Source organism: Nipponia nippon, unplaced genomic scaffold, assembly GCF_047370975.1.
Source record: "Nipponia nippon isolate SJK-2023a ecotype South Korea unplaced genomic scaffold, ASM4737097v1 scaffold_23, whole genome shotgun sequence".
Taxonomy (NCBI): Eukaryota; Metazoa; Chordata; class Aves; order Pelecaniformes; family Threskiornithidae; genus Nipponia; species Nipponia nippon.
In genome coordinates this window covers 7,641,221-7,662,300 of record NW_028262340.1, presented here as the reverse complement: position 1 = coordinate 7,662,300, position 21,080 = coordinate 7,641,221, and the positions used below count along the sequence as shown (strand labels likewise).

The 21,080-nt window shown below is 53.4% G+C and overlaps 3 protein-coding genes across 14 annotated transcripts in view; 2 read left to right on the top strand and 1 right to left on the bottom strand.

Annotated features, from left to right (window-relative positions):
• Positions 1 to 850: 850 nt before the first annotated feature.
• PAQR7 (progestin and adipoQ receptor family member 7) lies at positions 851 to 4,390 on the top strand. Of its 3 annotated transcripts, none has more exons than XM_087761293.1 (3): positions 851 to 1,047; positions 2,446 to 2,523; positions 3,310 to 4,390. In XM_087761293.1, exon 3 carries the CDS (start codon positions 3,349 to 3,351, stop codon positions 4,387 to 4,389), a length of 1,041 nt encoding a protein of 346 aa, XP_087617419.1. In that variant the 5' UTR covers positions 851 to 1,047; positions 2,446 to 2,523; positions 3,310 to 3,348; the 3' UTR covers position 4,390. The 3 variants fall into 3 exon arrangements, with proteins under 3 accessions (XP_087617419.1, XP_087617416.1, XP_087617418.1); XM_087761292.1 differs by having other exon boundaries at positions 946 to 1,047; positions 2,400 to 2,523; XM_087761290.1 differs by lacking the exon at positions 2,446 to 2,523 and having other exon boundaries at positions 918 to 1,047.
• A 275-nt stretch (positions 4,391 to 4,665) lies between these two features.
• AUNIP (aurora kinase A and ninein interacting protein) lies at positions 4,666 to 9,416 on the top strand. Of its 2 annotated transcripts, none has more exons than XM_087761288.1 (3): positions 4,666 to 4,753; positions 6,334 to 6,469; positions 8,260 to 9,416. In XM_087761288.1, the coding sequence occupies exons 1-3, from the start codon at positions 4,721 to 4,723 to the stop codon at positions 9,210 to 9,212; spliced, it is 1,122 nt and encodes a 373-aa protein (XP_087617414.1). In that variant the 5' UTR covers positions 4,666 to 4,720; the 3' UTR covers positions 9,213 to 9,416. The 2 variants fall into 2 exon arrangements, with proteins under 2 accessions (XP_087617414.1, XP_087617415.1); XM_087761289.1 differs by lacking the exon at positions 4,666 to 4,753 and adding an exon at positions 5,320 to 5,563.
• A 634-nt stretch (positions 9,417 to 10,050) lies between these two features.
• Positions 10,051 to 21,080, bottom strand: part of MTFR1L (mitochondrial fission regulator 1 like) — a 14,195-nt gene continuing 3,165 nt past the window's right edge. For 2 of the 9 annotated variants that reach the window (XR_015705557.1, XR_015705553.1), the window contains exons 3-9: positions 20,261 to 20,365; positions 19,436 to 19,545; positions 18,457 to 18,668; positions 15,192 to 15,504; positions 12,551 to 12,771; positions 11,574 to 11,782; positions 11,050 to 11,127 (exon numbers count right to left, since the gene is read on the bottom strand). Coding sequence is in view for 3 of the 9 variants with exons in the window: in XM_087761295.1 (XP_087617421.1) it covers positions 11,022 to 11,127; positions 15,192 to 15,504; positions 18,457 to 18,668; positions 19,436 to 19,545; positions 20,261 to 20,365 (846 nt within the window). In the remaining 6 variants the exon portion in view is untranslated. Of the gene's footprint in view, positions 11,128 to 11,573; positions 11,783 to 12,550; positions 12,772 to 14,483; positions 15,008 to 15,191; positions 15,505 to 15,749; positions 16,140 to 16,568; positions 16,633 to 18,456; positions 18,669 to 19,435; positions 19,546 to 20,260; positions 20,366 to 21,080 lie in introns of those variants that run through there. The other 7 variants (XR_015705554.1, XM_087761295.1, XR_015705555.1 and 4 more) reach the window with 7 other exon arrangements.

Below are 21,080 nucleotides of genomic sequence, written 5' to 3'. Positions count from 1 at the left end.
AGTCAGTCGTGATGCGCTGGAGGGCTGGGATCGGATCCTCTGCCTGGGGAATCTTCAGAAGCGTTGCCATACTTCGTGATGTGGGGTAAGAGACCGCGTCTGCCTGTTGGGGAGCGCCCGCCGCAGTGGAGGAGCGGTGCGGGTCTGGGGTTTTTAACAGCAGGTATCCGCAGCTGAGAGCACGGGCTGCAGGCCAGGGTCCAGCCGGGGAGGTGAGGAGGAGGACGGGAACACGGAGCTGAAGGGAGACGCGGGCCTGAAGCCCTGCTGTGAAAAGCTGAGTATCTCTGGTACCACGTAAGGGAGGTTTAAGTGATCAGTTCCCGTGTACAAGATCAGGCATAATTAGCAATCAAAAAAAAAAAAAAAATCAGCTCTTCATTTTAGTGTCTTTTTTTCACCTGCTGAGAAAAGACCAAGTGTCCCAAATACCGTGTGTGGGTGCCCCCATCTTTTCAAGGGATGGGGGAGGAGGATGGCAGCGCGGCCAGACCCCAAACGGCGGTAAGCGCACAGAGCCACGAAATGCGAGTTTTTGACTTGCCAAAGCTGCCAGATCTCGGCTCGGGGCCTTCTGCCTTAGTCCCGCTGTGCTGCGTTACGCTGAACTGGAGCTTAATGCCCAGGGCCTGAGCTGGGTCTCGTTCCTCTGGGAGCTGCGGGGGGGAACGGGAGGTTTGAGGGGTGGGAATGGGACTGGGGGCGCAAATAGTGAGCGGATGGTTAATGATCGGGAACGGGTAAAGGGGGGAAAAACAGCACGGAGGAGATGGTGCTCAGGCAGGAAAATGGAAATAATAGTTCCTCTGGTGGGGAAAGCTGGACTTTAAACAGATTGCTTTAAGAAAAAAAAAAAAGGCAGCTCTGCAGCTTTATTTGCGAGGCCAGACAGCCCACCGTGTGGTAGCAACTCACAAACGCAACTGCGAGCCGTGTGCTGGGTGTGGCAAAGGGAACTGGAGAAGTGGCAACCTAAACCGGCTGGCGGACAGGCGGGGGCCGTGCTGGGGCCGAGCCCCGCCGCTTTCCTCGCCCTCCATCCGAGAGGTGAACCGGGGCGGCGGGGGTCCCGGGGGCGGCGGGAGGGGAGGGCAGGGTCCGGGGCCCCGCTGCCCCTCACCTTCAGCTGCACCCGCGTCTGAGGCTGGAGGTACCCCTTTCCCCCGGGGAAAAAAATATTCCCAGGAGGGGGGACGGCTCCCTGGCTGCCCCGGCGCGGGTTTTGGCAGGGCTGGTGCCGCTGTCCCTGCCGGGAGGTGAGAGAGGGTGCCGGGGCGCGGGGGCTGGAGCGCAGCCACCGAAAACGCGCTCGGCTCGCGCGTCCCGGGGGCTCGGCGGGCCTGCGCCGAGAAGGAAACGATCGTAACGTGAAAGAAACGTCTTTGTGCTTTAGAAGGCTGAATGCAGATGGGCGCATGGCAGCGAACGGCTGGGGGCCGAGTCCGTGGCGTTAAAAATGCAGCCGGATGGGTGGATGCTGCTTGAGCAAGGAAACGCTCCCTAGGAAATAACAGGCGTTTGAGGCATGGGTGTCATACGTATGTGGGGGTTGTTACTCAGGGTACGAGCCAGATTAATGGCTTCCAGCACCGCGCAGGATGTGCTCCATCCGCAACATTGCTCAAGGCTTCAGAGCTAGGAACAGCTTTGCAAATTACGTCCTGCTCCAACAAGTTTTGGAGGACCTGAAGTAAACACGGCTCCCGTTCCTGCCTCGTGCCTGGTTGCTCTGAACGCGGCTTTTCCTGCTGCTTTTCCCGCAGCGTCTCCCTGCGCAGAACCGGGGCTGCCTTTCCCATAGGAATTTGTCTTCTGGCAGCCGCGAGGGGGTCAGAGGCGGTCGGGAGCCGAGCCCCCTCCCCGCACACCCAGGCGCCTCGTGGGCAGCGGCAGCCCTGGCAGAGGGGCAGGTTTCTGCCAAACTGCCCGTAGAATTTTGGGAAGTTCTGCTTTTGCCCGCGTCTCCCCGGCAGGACTGGAGGCCGTTTTGGTTCAGCGCAGTAGCTGCAAGTCCGGAAGAGGTTTACGAAGTTAATTTTTCACTGGCAGCCTGCGCGCTTGCAGCGTTAGCGGAGGCTTTAGGCCAGGCCGGGGTCAGGGTTGCCCTCTGCGAGGTGCTGCCCCGAGCCGGGGCAGTTGTTTTTGACGTGGGGCCTCTTTAACCAGGCGAGGTGGGAAAAGAGCATCGGGGAGGGAAGCCCAGCAGCAAACAGCCTGTTTTTATCTGCATCTGTGCTCCTCGGCTTCAGGCAGGCGTGAGTTACGGATCTATCTATCTACTCCATTTTGATGAAGAAATTAGAGGGGTTTTTGGGTTTTTTGTTGGTTTGTTTTTGTTTTTTTTTTTTTTTTCAAATAAACAATCCCATCCGCTCCTCCTCCTGTTCCTAAACTTTGAGGAGCTTTTCCTGTCTGAGCTGTCCCTGAAATGACTGCCCTTGCCAGGAGCTGAGGCATAAACCAGCACCGGAGCCGGACGGGAGTCGGGCTGTTTTCTTCAGAACTTGGGCTGAGCAGGAGCAGGTAACGGTGGGGGAAATCTCATTTTGAGCACGTTGTTTCCAATGTGTTTTTCAGGCTGCCGTGAAAAGGCAGAACAAGGCAGCAAGGCTGCCTTTTATCTTGGTAAGGACAGCAGCCTCAAAAATGTAAATATTGCAGCGCTTGCTCGCAAAGATTATGCTGCTGGACCTCAGTGATGCAACAGGATGAGCTCGCTCGAGCTGTGTTGTTTTTGTGGGAAGCTGCATGAAAAAACGGGCTGAAAAAAAGATGGTAAAAACCCTAAACACAGAAGTTGCATCTTGTGGCACTGCCGTTAGTGATGTTCTCGTGTGCACCCCTCGTGAGGCAGAGCCAGGCGTCTCGCTGCTTGGGGGAACGCGGCTCGCTGTTACCCGTAACGTCGGGTACCGCACACGGTTTGCGGGGGGGAGATCTGGGCCGCTCCTGCAGCGGGAGGTTTGTTTCGGATGTTCAGTTTGTGTAGCAGGTCCCGAGCTGCTGGGCAGGGGTGAGCCTGGGAACGGAGAGGTGCTGGTGTGTTAATTACTGTGTCAGTTAACCCCCGGCTCGTGTCCCCTGCCTCTGCTCCTCCTGCCGGGTCGCCTGTACATAAATCTCCCTTCAGCCTCCTCCATGTTACTATTTGTGGCGATTCCTTTATTGCAGCTGTAATGAGGCCGCTCCCCAGCTACCTGTGATTTTGCATATCTTTAGAAAAAAGCCAAAGCTTTCAAACAGCCCCTGCTTGTTGAGTTTTTGGTAAAGTCATTATTAAACCCTGCAGTAAAACTTTCTGTCCCCAAGGTTGTTTTGCGCAGCGGGGAACCGGAGTTTGGCTGCATCATGGCAACGGTCGTCACCGAAAAGCTAAGCCGCCTCTTCATTAACGTGCGGCAGGTCCCGCAGCTGCTGGGCCCCCTCTCTCCCTCCACCGTCAGCAGCTCGGAGGTGCCGAAGGTCTTCTGGAAGCCCTACATCCACACCGGCTACCGGCCGGTGCAGCAGACCTGGCGCTATTACTTCTCGACGCTCTTCCAGCAGCACAACGAGGCCATCAACGTCTGGACCCATCTGGTGGCCGCGCTGATCCTGCTGCTGCGGTTCCAGCAGCTCTCGCAGCGGGTGGATTTCGGACGGGACCCGCACGCCCAGCCCCTCCTCATCATCATCGTGGCGTCCATCACCTACCTGACGTTCAGCACCCTCGCTCACCTCCTGCAGGCCAAATCCGAGTTCTGGCACTACAGTTTCTTCTTCATGGACTACGTGGGGGTCGCCATTTACCAGTACGGCAGCGCTCTGGGGCACTACTACTACGCCATCGAGCCGAGCTGGCACGAGAAGATCAAGGGGTTTTACATGCCGGCGGCCATCCTGCTGGCGTGGCTGTCCTGCGCCGGTTCCTGCTATGCCAAGTACCGGTACCACCAGTCCGCTCACCTTCTGAGCCGGCTCTGCCAGGAGCTGCCCTCCGGCCTGGCGTACCTGCTGGACATCAGCCCCGTGGTCCACCGCATCTGCACCGCGCCGCCCTCCGAGCGGGCTGACCCGGCCCTTCTGTATCACAAATGCCAGGTGCTGTTTTTCCTCATCGGTGCCTTTTTTTTCTCACACCCTTACCCGGAGAAGTGGTTCCCTGGGAAATGTCACTTCTTCGGGCAGAGCCATCAGATTTTTCACGTGTGCCTGGTACTCTGCACGCTGGCGCAGATCGAGGCGGTGGTGTTGGACTACGAGTCCAGGCGACAGATCTATTCCACCCTTCAGGGCAATTTGGCGCAGAACTTCTCTGCCCTGTGCCTCTTCACTGTGACCTGCTCTGTCCTCACGGCTGCTTACATGGCACGGAAGGTGAGGAGCGAGCTGAGCTTCAAAGAGGAGTAAGCGCCTGCAGGAGCAAGTGGTGAGGTCCCGGGGCGGCTGCTCTGCGGCCAGCTGTGGCCATGCTGGCACGAACCCGGCCACAAACTTCGAGGAGAGGAACTGAAATGCTTCGCTGGCTGTTACCCGGCAGTGCTCTCCGTAGGGAGGGAAAGCAAGAGCTGCTTTTTATGATTTTTTTTTTTTTTTTAAATTTGGAATTAGTTCCAGCTCGGTCTTAAAATGGTACACTGGTTTAATTCATCTGTCTGAATAAAGAGTTAGAATTAACGTTGTTAAGCTACCAGGTCTCTCAGCGAAAGGTGCGGAGGTGCCCTCTGCCCCCCTGCGAGCGATGGCAGAATCTGACCCGTGGGAACAGACCGAGGTGAGCTTGCGTAAACCACAAACAGGGGCAGCAAATTGACGTGAGATCATTTCAGGCTCCTTTCCTACGTACAGAGCCGCCCAGGCAGGGCCAGGGCCTCGTCCCCGACCCGCTGAGCCACGGACCCCGTCCTTAAAAGCGCAGCGCGGGGGGTGTGGGGGTGTGTGTGTGGTTGGATGGGGGCTGGGCCCGGGGCAGGGAGCTCTGCCCCCTCTGTGGTGGATGAGGCCCTGCTTCTGTGCTTCAGCCCAACGCAGCGACCCCCCCCCCCCCCGGCATCTCTGCGAGCACTCGGCCCCCTCTTCCCACCTCGCCCCCCGCTCTTCTGCTGCTCCCGGGCCGGTCCCGACCTCGGGGCCCGCCCGTGCGCGGCCCCACAGCGGCTGCGCCCCTCGCCGCCCGCCGCCATTCCGGCCCCTCGGGGCCGCCGCCTTATATAGGGCACGGCGCGGGGTGGGCGGGGCTCCGCCTGCCGCTCATCCCGCCCCGCCGCCCGGATTGGTCCCTCTACCACGAGCGCGCGCGGTGGCCGTTGGCGGCCGTTAGGCGGGAGCGGCGCGAGCGAGCGGCGGGCGGGAGCCCAGAGCGGGGCCGGGGCCGGCGTCTGAGGCCGCTCCCCCCGGGCGCCGCTCTGGCGGCGGCCCCTGCCCGTCCTCGGGCCGGCGGAGGGGCGCGCTCGGCTCCGGGAGGCCGGGCGGAGGCCGCCGGCTGCCGGGGATGAAGCGCGGCCGCGGGGGCGGCGCGGCCCGGCAGGCCGAGGCCTGCGATGTCTGGCTGGACACCGCCGAGCTGAAGCAGAGGGCGGCGCAGGTGGGGCTCGGCGCGGGGGCCGCTGCGGCCGGGGAGTGCCCGGACCCCCGGCCCGAGGGCGCCCGTGGCTCCCTGCGCCTGGGGGACGCCGTGCTTCAGAGCGAGGGGAGGCTGGCGGAGCGAGGCTGCGGGCTGGATGCCAGAGGGACGGGGCGGGGGGGGTGGCAAAGCCTTGGTCCTGCTCGGGGTGACCCTGCTTGAGCAGGGGCCGGACGAGGGCTGTCATCAGGCAGCAGCTCCTCTCGGGTGACGCCAGCCTGGGCTGGAGTTTTCCGAAGCAGCTGACTGCGAGCATCTGTGCGGCAAGAGAGATCCAAGCGCGATGAGTTTGCAGGTGGACAAGGAACGGGCACCGCTTCGGGGGAGAGGCCACCTGTACTTTGTTTTGCTGTGGTTCATTACTTCTTGATCTGATAAGTAGCGAATGTTGTTTCATAATGACTGGGACGGAAAACAGGCAGATGTCTTTTCCTGCCTTTAATATTCACATAAAGGAGAGACTCGGTCTGTACATCTGCAATGCCTGGACTTGGCGGTGCTGGGTTAGCAGTTGGACTCGATGATCTTAAAGGTCTTTTCCAACCTAAACCATTCTGTGATCCTAAGGTGACCTCTGTGGGCCCCTTCCAACCTCAGCCGTTCTGTGACAGTGTCACAGGAGGAGTTGAAGCAATTAACAAAGGTGGGAACCATGCCACTGCGCTGGAAGAAGGGTAGAACTGTTTTTAATGGCATATATTCACTTTCCATTTCTTTCTTTCCCTACCCAGTCTCTCATCGCCAAGCCGAAAGCATCTAGTTGTGTTCTGGAAAGGAAGCACGCCTCAGCCGCTTTCACGCAGCCGAGAGCCGCTCAGCCGCGCACCAAGCAAACCACCATCTCCGCCTTCTTCAGCCCTCGGACAGGTAACGAACGTGGGCCCGCGTACGCCCCTTAGGGAAGCAGTTTCAGGCTGTAACAGGAAACCCAGCTCGCTTTATTTCTTGGCAGCTTTACTAGGCAGAAAAGTGCATTTTCTAGTGAAGAGGGTAAAGGTTAAAGGGTTGAACTCCTGGAAAGGATTTTATTAATCTAAATGCAGGCACCTTTTCCAGTGTTAGACGAAAGCGTACGTAACAGCAGTCACAGCCAGTTTTCACCGGAGAGCAGTCTGAACTCTCAGTAACGCAGCAGGCTCCGCTCCCTACAAAACTGGCGTGTTCGGTGGAACGCTGGGAAGCCCGGCTCAGCCCGCGGGCTGATACGAACCCTCCAGGTGGCAAAACATCCAGTTCTGGGCTGCCCGATGGCATCAGATAAAGGACAATCCCGTCGGGAACGCTCCTTGGGCTGGGGCAGGGTGCGGCCTGGGCAGGAGCCCCGAGCCCGCGGTGTCCTGCGGGCAGCTCTCCCTGCCCGGGGAAGGGGCAGCCAGGGCGTGCCGGGCCAGATTTGTTGTAAGCGGCAGCAGCCCGAAATTGTTGGTTAAATGCCCTGGGGAGAACATTACAGCTGGGAGCGACGATGAACGGTACCTGGTTCAAACAGCCTCCCCGTAAGGGGAGTCGGCGGGAGCTGTGCGAGGAGAGCTGTGTACGAAGGGCTGGACAAAGCCTTTTCTGCAGAACGCAATGTTTAATCCTAACCGACCCACGGACGGAGTCACGGGGAGCGGGGATATTTCAGCTAATTAAGCCAGCTCACAGCTTCTGTGCTTTTGAGGCTGCTTTTGTGCTCTGCAATACGAGAAACTGGGATTTGTCCGTGGGTCTCAAATCAACAAACACGGAGAGGAATGGAATGGATGCAGAAACCAGCAGTGCAGGACTGCGTGGTTGGTTGTGCATTGTAAGTGTGTAATGGCTAGTTCACCAGCATTAAACCGGTTTAGCAATGAGAGGAAGCATTACAGAAATTGTACAATTTCATTATTTGACAAAGTTGTTGTGTTGTGACAGGCCCATTGATGGTTTTTGCCTTGCACTTGTGAGTCCTACTCCTTTTGAATGTGTTGTGTGCTTTCTCCTTTTTTCGTTGATTCCCTCGATTGATTGCATTCGCTTATTCACTGTGTGGGTTTGGATTCATCGCATGCTGCTGCTCTTCATCCAGAGGTCCGTAGGATTTGAGATGCTGGAGCATTTCTTATTTGTGTGTTTTTTTTTTTTCTTTTGGCATATCCTGAATTGAGGATGAGCTCTCTTACATTGAGAAGTTGTATTAGATTTTATAGTGAACGGTTTCAGAAGGAAACGTGGGCCTCGATGCCTTCATCGGGCGGTGAAAACAAGCCGTGGCAGTTTCACTGTGGGGTTTGGGGGGGTGTTGGTTTTTTTTTTTTGGTAACTCTTGAGCTGCTGCTTTAAAGGGAAAATGTCACGGGCGAAGTGCCGGGACAGCTGAGGAGGAGGGCAGAGAAGCCAAAGGCTGGGGCAGCTGGAGATGCAGCTCTTGCACCTTGAGGGAAGCTTACTTTTTTGAGCTACTCCAACGTTTTCGGCTGCCGTTCCGCCACAGCCTCAGCAGCACAAGGACAGCTTTTTATGAGGCGGCGGCAGTGCCAGCCTGGCGTGGAACAGGCTGGGTGTCGTTGGTCAGAGGAGCGGGACAGCGGCAGCTGTGAGCCAAGCGCCACGGAATGGTGCTGCGGGTAGTGACTAACCCTGAGAAATGTGTGTGCCGGCTCTGGCTTTATCCAATTCCATGTTTTTTTCAGATGAAAAAGACAAAGAAAACTCCAGGCCACCTCCTTTCATCCCGAATAAAGGCTGTAAAGAAAAAGGTATTTCTTTGGCTGCTTCCCCCGTGAAGACCTTGGCTTTGCCACAGACAGAGGAAGCCCAGAGCCGCTCCTTCGCAGCCGAGGAGGGGACGGTGCAGGTTACGCCCCAGCGTCGTGCCCAGAAAGCGCCGGCCTCGCCGGCTCCTTTGCCAGACTCTTCGTTGTTGCAAGCGGAGTCCCGCAGCACGGGTGAAGCCTCCTGGGGGGTGGGAGAGGGCTGCTGCTTCTTCAGCTTCACCCAGGATTCGGAGGGCAACCGGATCATCGCCCACAGAAATGAGTCCCCGTTGTTCGCTGGGGAAGCGGTTCCAGCAGGCGGCAGGGTGATGTCGGACTGTGGGGCGAACAGAGAGGGCCGGCCGCTCCCCGAGGCGGCGAAGACCGGACTCGATTTCCAACCAAGACTGGGTGCAAACCAGAGTAGGAAACCACCCCAGTCGAGTAGTGTTCATTCTTTAATTGATTTCTCTGAGCCCGAGACTACAACTCCTCCTGTAACGAGGGACGGTACCTGGGCGGCTGGCTTTTATTCATCTCCACAAGGCCCCGCTCGAGCCCAGCCTCTGAGAGAGCGCAGCCACAATGCTGGTGCTGGGGCAGCCGAGGGCCGGGGCAGCGAGAGGGGACCGAGCAGCCCCTGCAGGCAGCTCTTCACCCAGGATTCGGAGGGGAACAGGGTCATCGCTCACCGCTGCCAGAACGCCCCACCTCCTCGCCGGGACGGCGGCAGCTCGCGCGGGCAGCTGCCTGACTCTCCGTGCAGGGGCTGCTCCAGCCATGCCGCAGAGGGGTGCTCGAGCGCAGCGGGGCAGCAGCGGTTAGGTGTGTGCTACGATTTACTGTTCACGCAGGATTCGGAAGGGAACAGAGTGATTAAACACTGGTAAGGCACCTTGAGCGGGCCGCCTAATGACCTCTCGTGAAGCCTCAGGAAAGCATGTTTTGGTAAGAGATTGGTCGGAATTAGGTAAGTGTCCCCGTTGTTTCTGTATGTGTGGTGTAGCCAGCACGTGCCATAGCCCTGTGCAACGGGCAGGACCTCTTTGTTCTCTGAAATTTTGCTTTAATAAAAATAAAATGTTGAAGGCGTACGTTTATAACGGTTTGACTGTTTCAATCATGATTCCAGCCTGTGTGGCTAGGGCCTGGCTTTAGTACTGCCCGGGGTTCACGTAGCGTGCTGCTGCTCAGCCTGAAGTGCCCGCTGCTGATGCATCTCTATTTCTTGGGATCCCACAAGTCGAAATTTAAAGGTTTTCTAGGCTCAGCTCAGGAACCACACCATCTCCTTCGCCTTGGCTGCCTCGAGGAAGCGCTAGGCTCAGCTGCCTGCTGCTTGTGCCAGCCCTGGAGGTGACGGCTGGGGTGCGGCAGCCGCGGAGGGTCACGTTTCTCAGCTCATGCCTCTGTGGCTGCGAAAGATGCGCCTCTGGTAGCTGCAGCTGGGATCGCAGCACCTAACTGCTCTGGCCAGAGGTTTAAAGCGAGGAAGACTGTGATAAAGGGAGGCATTGTAACGCTGCACCTGTCCTGGGTAAGTCCGAGCTGTAATCCTCTCACTTTAAGGTGGGGACGATGGTTTAATTTTCCAAGGGCTGGGGCCTGGTGGATTAAGAAAATCCTTGGCATCTGACTGGAGGCATCTGCAGCGCCACCAGCCAGCGCTTCAGCTGCAGCGGCTGAAATTCCACCCCCAGCCTCCCCGAGATACGATGTCTGGACACCTGCGCATTAATAATACCAAGGACACCCATTCTCTTATTAAGGCTCCATTTTATATAAAGGGAAAAAAAAAATCATACTTTAAATACAGCTGTGAGGAACACTGCAGAGAACGTGGAGCTGAAGGAGACCTTCAGTTAGCGAGAACTGCAGCCACAGACAATGCCAAGTTCCTTCGTCCCTCCTCTCAGATGACGGCTCTTGTGGGTGCTCGGTTCTTAGCATTGGTGGTTCAATAAATAGACCTTTTGAGTGCTAAATAAAATACATCATCTGAATACAAGGACTATTAATGAAACATTAAATTACTGGCAAGAAATTAAGGCCATTCTGTCATGCAACTGTGGGGATAATTCGTGAGTTAAGAAATACCCAGGGCTACTAAAACCAGCCAGCGTCCCGTAGACGCGACCGAGGGGTTTGATCGCTGACCGCGGTTTCATCCCGCCATCGGTTCGGCGTGAGCGGGACGACGCCTGTCAGCACGGTGACTCACCCACCTCCTCGACGCCGAAGACCTGGAGGCATTCATTAGCTGATTCTCAGTAGCTCTGTCCCATCCTCAGAACAGAGAACAAACTGGATGTTTGACGTCCGCTTATCCTGGCGATGGTAACTAGTTCTACTGTAACAAGGCCGTTATAACTTGATGCTTAACTGGGAACCTAAGGAAGATTGTAGGTAGAAGGAACGTCATCCAGCGGCGCTCATTGCACTCTTCAGAAGATCCTTATCAATAATCAACATCAAAATACAGGTGGAAAAGACCTCCCATCTTCTTAAAAAGTTTTTTCTTAAATAGAACAATACATGGCAAACACAGCAAATCCGCAGGGTCTTTCCTAAGTGTCCAGTGCGGAAACCATTTCTAATTAATAAAAGAGGCAAAAGGCTCGATCCTTAGGAAGGCAGCTACTGTGGAGAAAATCGTGGGAGCGTAACACTTCTGCTTACAGAGTTTAATGACGGTAACATCATTTCTCCTTCAGGGCCAGATCTTCATCCTTGAGGGCAAATTTTCTTCTCAGAACTTCTGCTATAAGAACGGCCGGGTCGTCCTCCTTCATTGAAGTTCGGGTTCTACATGGAAGACAAAAGCACGGTGCGTCAGTAAAGAGAGGTGCCAGAACTGGGGGTTTACAGCTCCGGTTAGAGCCGTTCAAGTATTTTTCTGCAGCCTTTATCATCGGCTTTTGTCGCAAGTGGAGGACGTGCAAGAACACCACCACAAACCAACAACAAGCAGTTAAAAATTCAGCCCTTTCATGTTGGCTTAGGAAACCTGGAGCTCATTTTGTGGATCAAGGGGTATCCTGAAAACCTCAGCATCAAAGCTCTCTATAATTTTTATTCAACTGTGTTCATAACAAGTAAGTAAAATAAAACTTCATTAATTATTTACAGCCTACGTCCCCTCAGTGTAAATCTACAAGTGGTGTTTGAGTTGAAGTCCTGGAAGCATTTTCTTCCCATGAATTTTGCTATACAATGGATCTACGCTTTCACGTTTAAATATGGGCAGTTACAGGTATTGTGAAGGAGGGCTGGCACGCGTTCCCTCCGCTTGGCTACTGCGCGTCCGCTGCGCTGCGCATTCCGTCACCAAAGCCTCGTCCCACCGGCTCAGACAAGCGGGTCGCGTTGGAAGCGTCACTGAGCTTGTTTTATGGGAAGCCAAACCCCAGTTCTCCTTCCTCAGCTATCGTGAATTGCTCACCGAGGTTTTGTTTAGAACCTGTAATAATAATAATTTCAGAGCTTAACTTTTTTTTTTTAAATAGCTGAGGTCCTCCCTTGGTCAGAAAACATTCTGGGTGTTTTAAACATTCCTAAAAGAAAAAATCTGCCCGGAGTATCTCCATATGGGTTTGGGAGGGGCTTGTTCTCAAATTAACAGTGAAGGCTTTTAGTAGCTGCGTGGGATGCCACTGAGCTGCTCAGGGGTGACCCTTAGTGCTCTGTCAGATTGGGCTGATGCAAGTTCTGAATTTACAGTTGCATAAATGCATCGTTAATCTAAAAGATGATTTGGTAGCCAGAAGCATGCCTTTGATTTCATCCCGACAGAACCATTCCTTCTGAAAAGGGCGCAGAGAAAGACCAGAGCGCAGGGGCTGGAGCCTCCCCAGACCCTTCCTTCCGCACGGGCAAACCTGAGAATCCGGGGTTCCCCGAGCATCCGTCAGCTGCCCCGGCGGAGGGACAGGGGAGACCAAAGCAGCCGGGGAGGAGGCGACACCAACGGCAGCGAGGAGAGGCAGCACTGGCACTGGCACAACAAGGAAAAGCTCTCCCAGGCTGAGCGAAGCGACCGATAGCCCCCAGCGGGGGGAGGACAGGACCATCTCCTGCCGGAGGGTGCACCGTCCTACAGCGAGGCACAACCAGCAGCGGACCGCGGAGCACCAGCATTCGGCGTCTCGGCCCTCTCTAGCCACTCGAGGGGCCAAGGAGATCATCACGGAAAAATCACGTTGTTCAGCACTGTAACAGTCGTACTTACAAGTGCAGGTGTACTCACAGTCCGAGCAGCTCCTCACGCTACCTGTCCTTAACCCCGCAGCGAGCGCGCGGCCAGCAGGCACGCCGCTCAGCCGCTCCCCTCGCAGAGGGCGTCACAGACACTCTACAGGCTCTACTTCGCATTGAGGGAAACATGCACATTCCTGCAAGCGTTTCTCACTCATTCCCGAAGCTTCCAAGGTTGTGTTTAAGCACCAAGTCCTAAATAGGAGCATCAGAGAAGCATCCATGTAGTTATCTCGTTAAGCATCATCAGGTACCTTCATCCACTTAAAGAGTACAGGAGCCTTTTAAGGTTACCAGTGCTGCACACCTACGCTAAGCACCGCTCTGCGTAACCCAGCGGCGCGGCTGCAGAAGCGTGGGGCTGCTCACACAACCGCACCCGCACCAGGGGATTGTGTCTAGGAACTAAAGCTCATCAAGAAATGAACATCAGCGATTTATTTAATGTCATTTTTCAACTACCTGTGATTCTTCAAACAAACAGCTTTAATTAAGCTGTAATAACTGTATCCTAAAATGTCCCTGTTGCACATAGGAGGCAAGTTAGAGGCCGAGACAGAGAAACAGGAGAGGACAACGGTTCAGCTCCAGCAAGAACCAGTCTCAAGCTTTTCTGTTGAATTGTTCCGAGCCCTGACCAAGCAGCAGCCACAGCAAGCGTGCCCCAGCTCCCAGGTAATCGGTCGAAGCCGTCGCAAGGGGAGGAAAGGGGTCTGGGTGGTTCAGTTCCTTTGCCCGCTGCACCCCAGCGAGGAGGGGTCTGGCAGCTATCCCCTTCCCCCCAAGAATTCTACCAAATCCTCGCTCTCCCCCCTCTCCTGTAACATTAAAACGCTGTTGGCAAATCCCTTCTTTGTGCGCAAGCCGTCTCCCTCCCACTCACTCACACAGCTGCTCTCCCAGGGTAACAGAAGATCAAACACCTTCACCCATTATTAGTTGTTCTCACACGTTCTGTTCAGGAAATGAAGTGAAATTGTGACCCATTACATCGCAACGTTCCCCGTCACCTACGCGCTGCTTTTCACAGCCTCCCCCAGCCAGCGCCTGGCTCCTCATGATTCGGCCAGCGCTGGCAGGAGCCTTGCTGGCACATCCAGGCGCGGACAAGCAACGCCTCGCATTTCCCTACCATAATCTCTATTTGTACGAGGTTTTTTTCCCCCGAATAACGCACGTTTCCCTATCTTCATCTGGCACAGATGGCCGTTTTCTTACCCTGAAAAGCCTGCTTCCACAGAAGGCTGACATACCAGCCTGCACTAATGAGAAGATTGCTAATTACATTGGTACAGGTGAATGCTTAGTCCCACCCCTTTCTGATAAAGAAACATTACATTCAAACATGACGTGTCGCAACGTGAAGCACCTGCAAGCTTTTCTGGCTTTAACAGAGCCAGGGAATGGCCCAGTTCTGGTCTTAACGGGTAAGATACCTACGGCCTAACCCGGAGCTCTGCTGAGCCAACGTGGCCCAGTCGCGCCCAACAGCAGGTATTTTTCTTGAGAATTCTCTCTCCCGCTGACTACTAATCCTGAATTATTTCTGGATGCCCAAAGCGCTGCTTTGCAACAGACAGGAAGAAAGAAGAGGAGCAATTCGTCTGCGGTCCGTGAATTCTACTCACCCCCAAGAAAGATTACAGGCATTTATATGGAGCAAGTGAGCATTCAAGCTTTGAGTAATATTTAACACTTAGGAAAAGAAGAGCAAAAGGGTAAGCTGTGTGAATTACGGACGTGTAACACCGTACTGGCGTTCTGGATGCAAGCTGAACATATTTCTCTCATTTGACTATATAATTTTTTCAGTGCTGAGAATTTAATTTCTTTTAAACTGAATTAGGCATAGAAATTGCGAACAGACATCACACAACATGTTATTTTTGGCCAGGAATCTTACTCACACAACATAATGTTGGACAGATCTTTGGCCTGAAAAATGTGGAAACTGAACTTTATCCCTGTGATCTCCTGTGTAAAACGCAGGCAGCAGAGCCAACGTTAAAGCAGCTACGTTCTCGGCTGGGCAGAACCCCATCTCAGCCGCGCAGCAGCTGGCGTGTCAGCAGCTTGAGGCCTTCTCAAGATCGATGTGTAAACCCATCATGAGACAAGCGAAAACTCGCTCTGCCCACGCGCAGAGCTGGGCCAGGTGCAAAAGCTGAGAAGCTGAAAAGCTCCGCGTGTTCATTCCTGCATGTGCCGTGCTGAAAAAGCTGCTGGGCTTCCCAAGCTTCTGAGCACCAGCACCGGGAACTGCTGCCCGCAGAGCGTGCGGCGCGACCCTCGCTCTGACGGCTGCCGATACATTTGGGCCTGGTTCTCATCTGGGCAAACGCAAGCTTTTTTTCAGGTGAACAAGCTGAAGCAGCCAGACATTGTGCTCAAGTTCCCCTCCATTGCTTTCTACCCAGGCAGGTCAACCGTCCTTAAACAAACCCCCAGAAACGTTAAGTGTTAGCAACTTCTGCTCTAAACGGGTATTTCCCCCCGGTGAATCATGAGTATGCAGCAGCACCAACAAGCAGTGGATGCAATGCCCAGTGTCTACAATCATTTGACAGAGGAAAAAAGAGAGAAAATAAAATGAAGAGAGTTCAGGAAGCACTTACAAGTCTTTGCTCTGCTTCATCCTATGAATGTCTTTAAGAATGCCCATCATATCTGCAAAACTGCTGGCCTTTGACAGAGAGACGGAATCTTCCTCGTCGGGATCCTTTGGTTCGGGTTTGCAACACTCGGAGGCGGCAGAACAAAGCATGGAGACGGACGGGAGCTCGGGGCTTTCGAGTTCCGCCTCCTCCTCTGTGATATCGCTAATGACAAAGGAAGTTGTAGATTGGAAAGAGGGTCCGAAACAAGGTACAGGAGAAGACGCATTTGAACTTCCTGGAGATAATAAATCTGGTGTTAACGCAGCAGAGGCTGAAAAAGAAAACAATATAGGTGGATAGATAAACTAATACCAAACCACGTAGGTATTTTTTCCCCCAAACAACAGAATATAAATCAAGAGGCATCATCAGCCAGCCTCCCCCATGCTATGAGAAAACAAATTCATCCTGTTCTGCTACCCTCCACTCTGCTGCCCATGACCCCATGTTGCAACACGCGACCTCCTCCAGTACCTTTTATCCCACCGACCCCCGTACGTCTCTCTGCTCCTACCGTGCCCATCACCGTATCACCCCTCCAGTTCAAACGCTGTGCCCCGTCCCTGCAGAGGTCAGGCAGTGTTTACTTTTTCCATTTTTACGGGTAAGAAATGGAGGAACAGGGATTTAGCGACTGCTCAGGGTCACAGAGGGAGCCTGTGTCAGCACGGAGCTCTTAATTGTCTTAACTTTTTTCCTCTTTTTCTTCCTCGCCTTGAGAACTCCTTGCCTTTCTTTTCCTTCAGGCTCCTTCCCCCATCACCGCTCTGCCTGGTGCGAATGCGGAGCTGGTTCAGGAGCTCCAGCATTTTACCCCAGACGGTCACAGCAATTCCCTCTGTGACTGGGGGCATTTTGACCTGTTTGGCTTTCCATCGCCATCTGTAGAATGAGAACAGCGGCCACCTATTCCACAGGGAAGATGGGATTTATTTGTTCAGGCTTTAAAATGCAGTGAGGATAAGAACAGCTATATCAATTCCGAGTGTTATTACGTGGAAATGAGTTAGATATTTCCAGTGTAAAACACTAAGGGAAAACAACCAAAAACCCAGAAAAATGCTTAGTGTGCATCGCCGTGAAAGAACCTTCCTGTACTGAAGACAAACTGTACCTTAAAGCACGAAGGCCCTTGGCCTCGAGAGCAAACTTGTAGATAGTTATCAATTTCCAATTCAGGGATTTCTCTCATGGTATATAATAAAGCAGATTGCACAATATTTCTTTTTTGACATCAATCATCTTTCCAAAATAAGCCTGCTAAATAGTTATCATCTCCTTCATCAGATTACTGAGCTACTGCCAGGCCCTAAATCACCGCTCCCCATTACTGACCGAGAGGCCGCGAAGGCAATAGGAACTGTTCTCAAATGCCAGCTGATAGCAACCAGGCGCGCTGCTGGGTAGGGGGAGAGAAAAAGGTATTGCACGATTAAATCATTTTTCTCCCATCTGGATCTCTAATTTTCCTCATTATTGCTCTCCCTGAATTAAAACAGACTTTTCTAGCACACAGCTTGAGCAACTGCAGAGCCGAGACAGAACTCGGACGGAAAAAATCACAGGATCTCCCCGTTCTTTCTTCCAATTCGGTTGCTCCTCTGATCTTGCACCAAGACGACAGAGGGCACGCGCGGCCTCCCTAAGGGGACATCTGCGATGCCTCCTTTCACGCCTGTTCCCCGCAGAGTTGAGGGCAACGTGGCTCCCTCACCCGCAGCGTGCCTTCGTTTTACCACGTGGCACACAGGATCCCGTGTACTGCGACAGGACCACAGACCACCAGAAACACCAGCACGTGCATTATCGCACAACAGCCCTTTACCACGGAAGTGAAGAAATATCTCATCTAAATACGACTTCACGTGCTAGAAACATCACACATGTTCTCATGTGGTGGCACCTATCTTCACACTATTGATAGCAAACAGAGTCCACTGACCATCACACAGAACTGAAGAAGAACCCAAATCTCTCACGTAGAAACCAGCATTTCAGCTAAATTAAGCACCACGACTCTGTTTCACGTTCAAATGCGTTTATGGCTCGTGGGTAGCTGGACTAAATGTAAGCAGTCACTAAAGCTGCAGGTCCCGTGGGGCTACAATAATCAGACAACCACGTCGTCTTTCGCAGACCATGAGAGATTCGCTCTCGTGCACGCGCTGTGCAGCGCAGCACAAAGGAGCAATCCGGGAATTTAAAAAAAATATTTGCTTTCAGATGTAGGATAAGGAAGGTTTCATCAGCCACTATTACCCGTCATAAACAGGAATTAACCCACCCGATATCATTTCATGTGCGGCACAATCCGGTTTGGTTTGGTTTGGTTTGGTTTGGTTTGGTTTGGTTTGGTTTGGTTTGGTTTTTAAGCAATGGGGAGAATTGCAGGTCCTTCTTTTCCTCTGGAAAGCAGCCATAATACAGCTGTCGTCTTGGTTATTGGCAAAAGTATTCTGCGTACAAGAAACGCAGCTTTTAAGAAAAACTGTCTTCAGGAAGGCCCAAATTCCTTTAGTTTGCAGAACTGTTCAATGTTTTTGAGATGGGAGATCAACAACTCTGCCTTCTGAACGCTCCACAAACAGATACCAAGGTATTTCTGTCTTACTCGTTTCCACGCTCTAAGCAGCCGCTGTTGCAGCCTCGTAGAACCACTGGGATTTGGATCCTACCAAATATCTTCATATTTTCAGAGCTGAGTACACAGCTCCTCATGGTTCAGTTTTGCGGCTAAAACATGGCTTTTGCATACAAACTTACTAAAAGACAGACATGCCTCAGTTCAGCTAGGCTTTTCCCCAAATACCTTATTTGCTACAGAAATGGCACTGCCATTTTCAGAGCAGACACAAACACTAACATCTCATTGCTACCCAAATCAAGATGTAACCCTCTCGCTCATGGCTGACGCGGAGCAGGAATAGCAAGAATACACCAAATGTTTTCATGAAAGAAGGTGTTTGAGATGAGAGTCGGCCTCCAGATCAAATGCAGTCACAAAGCAGCACTTGGTGTTTCTTAAAAACAAGCGGGACTCCTCCAACGCAAACATCCAAACACAGAACCAGCACGGAGCCGACACCAAAGACGGCATCCCACCGACGGGAGCCACAGCTCTGCTGGAAAAACAACACGCAAGTCTGCTCTGCGTGGAGGAAGTGACACAGTTCACTAAGTCAGCCCTTCTCGATCAACAAAAAAAAGCTCATTGCACTCCTACCTGACTCTGCAGCGACTATCTTAGCTATCTGACTCCGAAGGTGACTCAGCTCATCCTGGAGCTCCGTTGTTCGGCTCAGTGCTGGTAAACCAGGTTTCTTCAAGGCGAGCAGCTTCTCCTCCTGCTTCCTCAGGTTGGGGACTGAAGCATTTCGCTGTATAACGGTGAAGGGACTCGGCTTCCACTTGTGCTTCAGCGGGCGAGTGTCACTTCTGCAGGACAAAAACCTGTTGGTCATTTACAAGGTCCGGGCCCCTCCGTGACAACAACGCCCGGCAAGGCTCTGCCTCCACCTCAGGACAGCAGAAGCCTTCAACACAATGAATTAAGCCTCCGCGCCACTGTGCTGTGTGTACCGCCGTAGGTACCACCGTACAGGTGCCCTGGGCTGCTGTACGTGCTCTCCGTGCATTACAAGGAACGGAAAGCCCGTCACAGAAATCATGACCCAACAAGATGAGGTGAGAGGATGCAGGGACAAAAGTCTGGGCGTGTTCACCTGGTTTCAAGCCATTTCTCCCTGGTAACTGCGTCCCCGTGCCGGGCAGTGCGCGGGGTGCACGTGGGAAATGCCCCTCACCCGTTAACTTTTGCCTCTGATTTCAAAGTCCAGTTTATCTTTCACAAGATACCTATTACTACTGCCCGGCTTTAAGGACAAAAGCTCAACGGACCAGACCCAAACTCCTGGGGGCAGAACGTTTCAATCCCAGGAGAACTCAACTCTTCAACTTTCCAACCAGAAAACTGCAGGGATTGGGGGGTTACTCTGCACAGATCTTTCAGTGAATAAAATACGGCACAGCAGGGCCAATTTTATTTTTTTCCTGTCTCTTGGGAAAAACGTCTTTCAACAGGCACCAGATCAGACCTCGAGAGGACTGGAAGTTGTGAGCATTTGATCAACGTCTGGCCTGTGCTATGTGAAATAAACCAGCGCATAAAAATAAGGATCAGCAGACGCAAAGCGAAAACCGACCTGACTCTGGCGTACGTTTCTTCATCATCTGCCGCTATCCACACAATGTCCGCCAAGGTGGGGACTGGAGGGACGTCATTTAAATAGAGCTCCGAAACATTTGGTAGAACCTAAAAAGAAGAAAGTTGCATTAAGGTGACGGTGCCCCATCTCCTGCAGCCGCCCCAGATGTGCTGCACCGGCCGTCAGAGCCGTTCTCCTCTGCACCAGCTCGGCAGCTGCGTCTGTTGCGCGACAGCAACACCACTTGGCTTACGGAAACGTAGCGCTTCGTGTGTCGGCTTCTGCGCCTGTTCTTGGGCGTGCTGGTGTGCTCTGAGGGACTGGCCAGCGAGGCAGCGAAGGGACACTCGATACAGCTCAGCACGCTGCCAAGGCCACGTGCAACACATTGCCACTACAAGGCCTGGCCCTGTCCTTGAGCTCAAACAGTGACGTAAGCGTTCCCATAAGCCTTGTTTTACTGTTTAGGAAACGCAGGCCCAGAGGGCACGCGGCTTGCTGGAGGTCACGCAACAAGCACTGCCTCAGCAGCTCCACGGTTCTGTCTCCTCTAGTGTGCTATGCCAGTCCGTGGACACTATTTCAGGAGATACCCTCCTCAAGGTGCCACCGATCACTTCACAAGAACAGAATTTTTTTAAAAAAAAGGAAATTAAAAAAAAAAAAAATCTTAAAATGAACTACACTGCTACATGAGTTTTGTGAGTACAGCTCTGCAGACACACGTGGCTGACAGAACAGCCGCTCGTGACAGTGCCTCGCCTTGCTCAAGAGCGGCAGCGCCCTACACGCCATCGCCACAGCCCTCACGAGTCCGCTTACCTCAAAGGTTGCTCTGGGACAGGGCTTTAAAGGGAGGTTTGAGCCGATCCTCCTGACCACGCTGCGCGCGGAGCCGTGGGGTTTGTTCTGCCAGATGGGGATCGTCTACGAGAAGCCACGTGATATAATTAATATTTCAAACCAGTTGCCCTTCTTAAAACGTATTAAATTGGAAATTCTCCTATACAATCTACTCAAGAGCTCCGATCTCTGACTTTTTATTTGTTGAGTGATACTTGTAACTGGGAGCCTGCTAATAACTAAGGTCCTCACTCCATACAACCGTGTTTCAGCTGAACACACACGACAGCCAGTTACTACGGGGCGTTTTAAACACGGGGGCAGTGTTTTCAGGACCGAAAGCTAAAAGCACTCAGTGACAGACACTGAGCTCCAAAGGAAAAGATGCCAAAAGCAGGGAAACAGGGTCAGGTGAGGGGCCCAGAGGAAAAATTAAATCAGAAGAAAGTCTCATTTAAAGGAACGCTCTCCCTTCCACATTGTCTTTAATACAAGCAGCGCTGATAAGACTGTGAACGTGTTTTGGATGATGGCAAAGTGACAAGTGTATTCAAGGCCAGCTGAGGGCCGATGAGAACGGCCTCCGAGGGTGTTTTCAGCAACAGCAAGTGTTTTAGTGGTCTCCGGCTACGTCTGAAACGGGTTCAGAGGCGAAGAGCTCCGTCCTTTGACCGTCTTCCCCTCCGCCAGCTTTACGGCCGCCGCCGGCTCTCGTGACAGGAGGCAGCACAAGCCTCCGGACAGTGAATACCACCGTGACCAACCGGAATCCGAACAGGCGATTTCGCCCGGTCCGCCA

What these genes read in the sequence shown, in the direction of transcription:
- PAQR7 (XM_087761293.1), top strand. Translation starts at nt 3,349, where the DNA reads ATGGCAACGGTCGTCACCGAAAAGCTAAGCCGCCTCTTCATTAACGTG.
- AUNIP (XM_087761289.1), top strand. Translation starts at nt 5,471, where the DNA reads ATGAAGCGCGGCCGCGGGGGCGGCGCGGCCCGGCAGGCCGAGGCCTGC. An exon ending in TGAAGCAGAGGGCGGCGCAG is followed by an intron (nt 5,564 to 6,333) that starts GTGGGGCTCGGC and finishes TTCCCTACCCAG; the next exon opens with TCTCTCATCGCCAAGCCGAA. An exon ending in CTTCTTCAGCCCTCGGACAG is followed by an intron (nt 6,470 to 8,259) that starts GTAACGAACGTG and finishes TGTTTTTTTCAG; the next exon opens with ATGAAAAAGACAAAGAAAAC.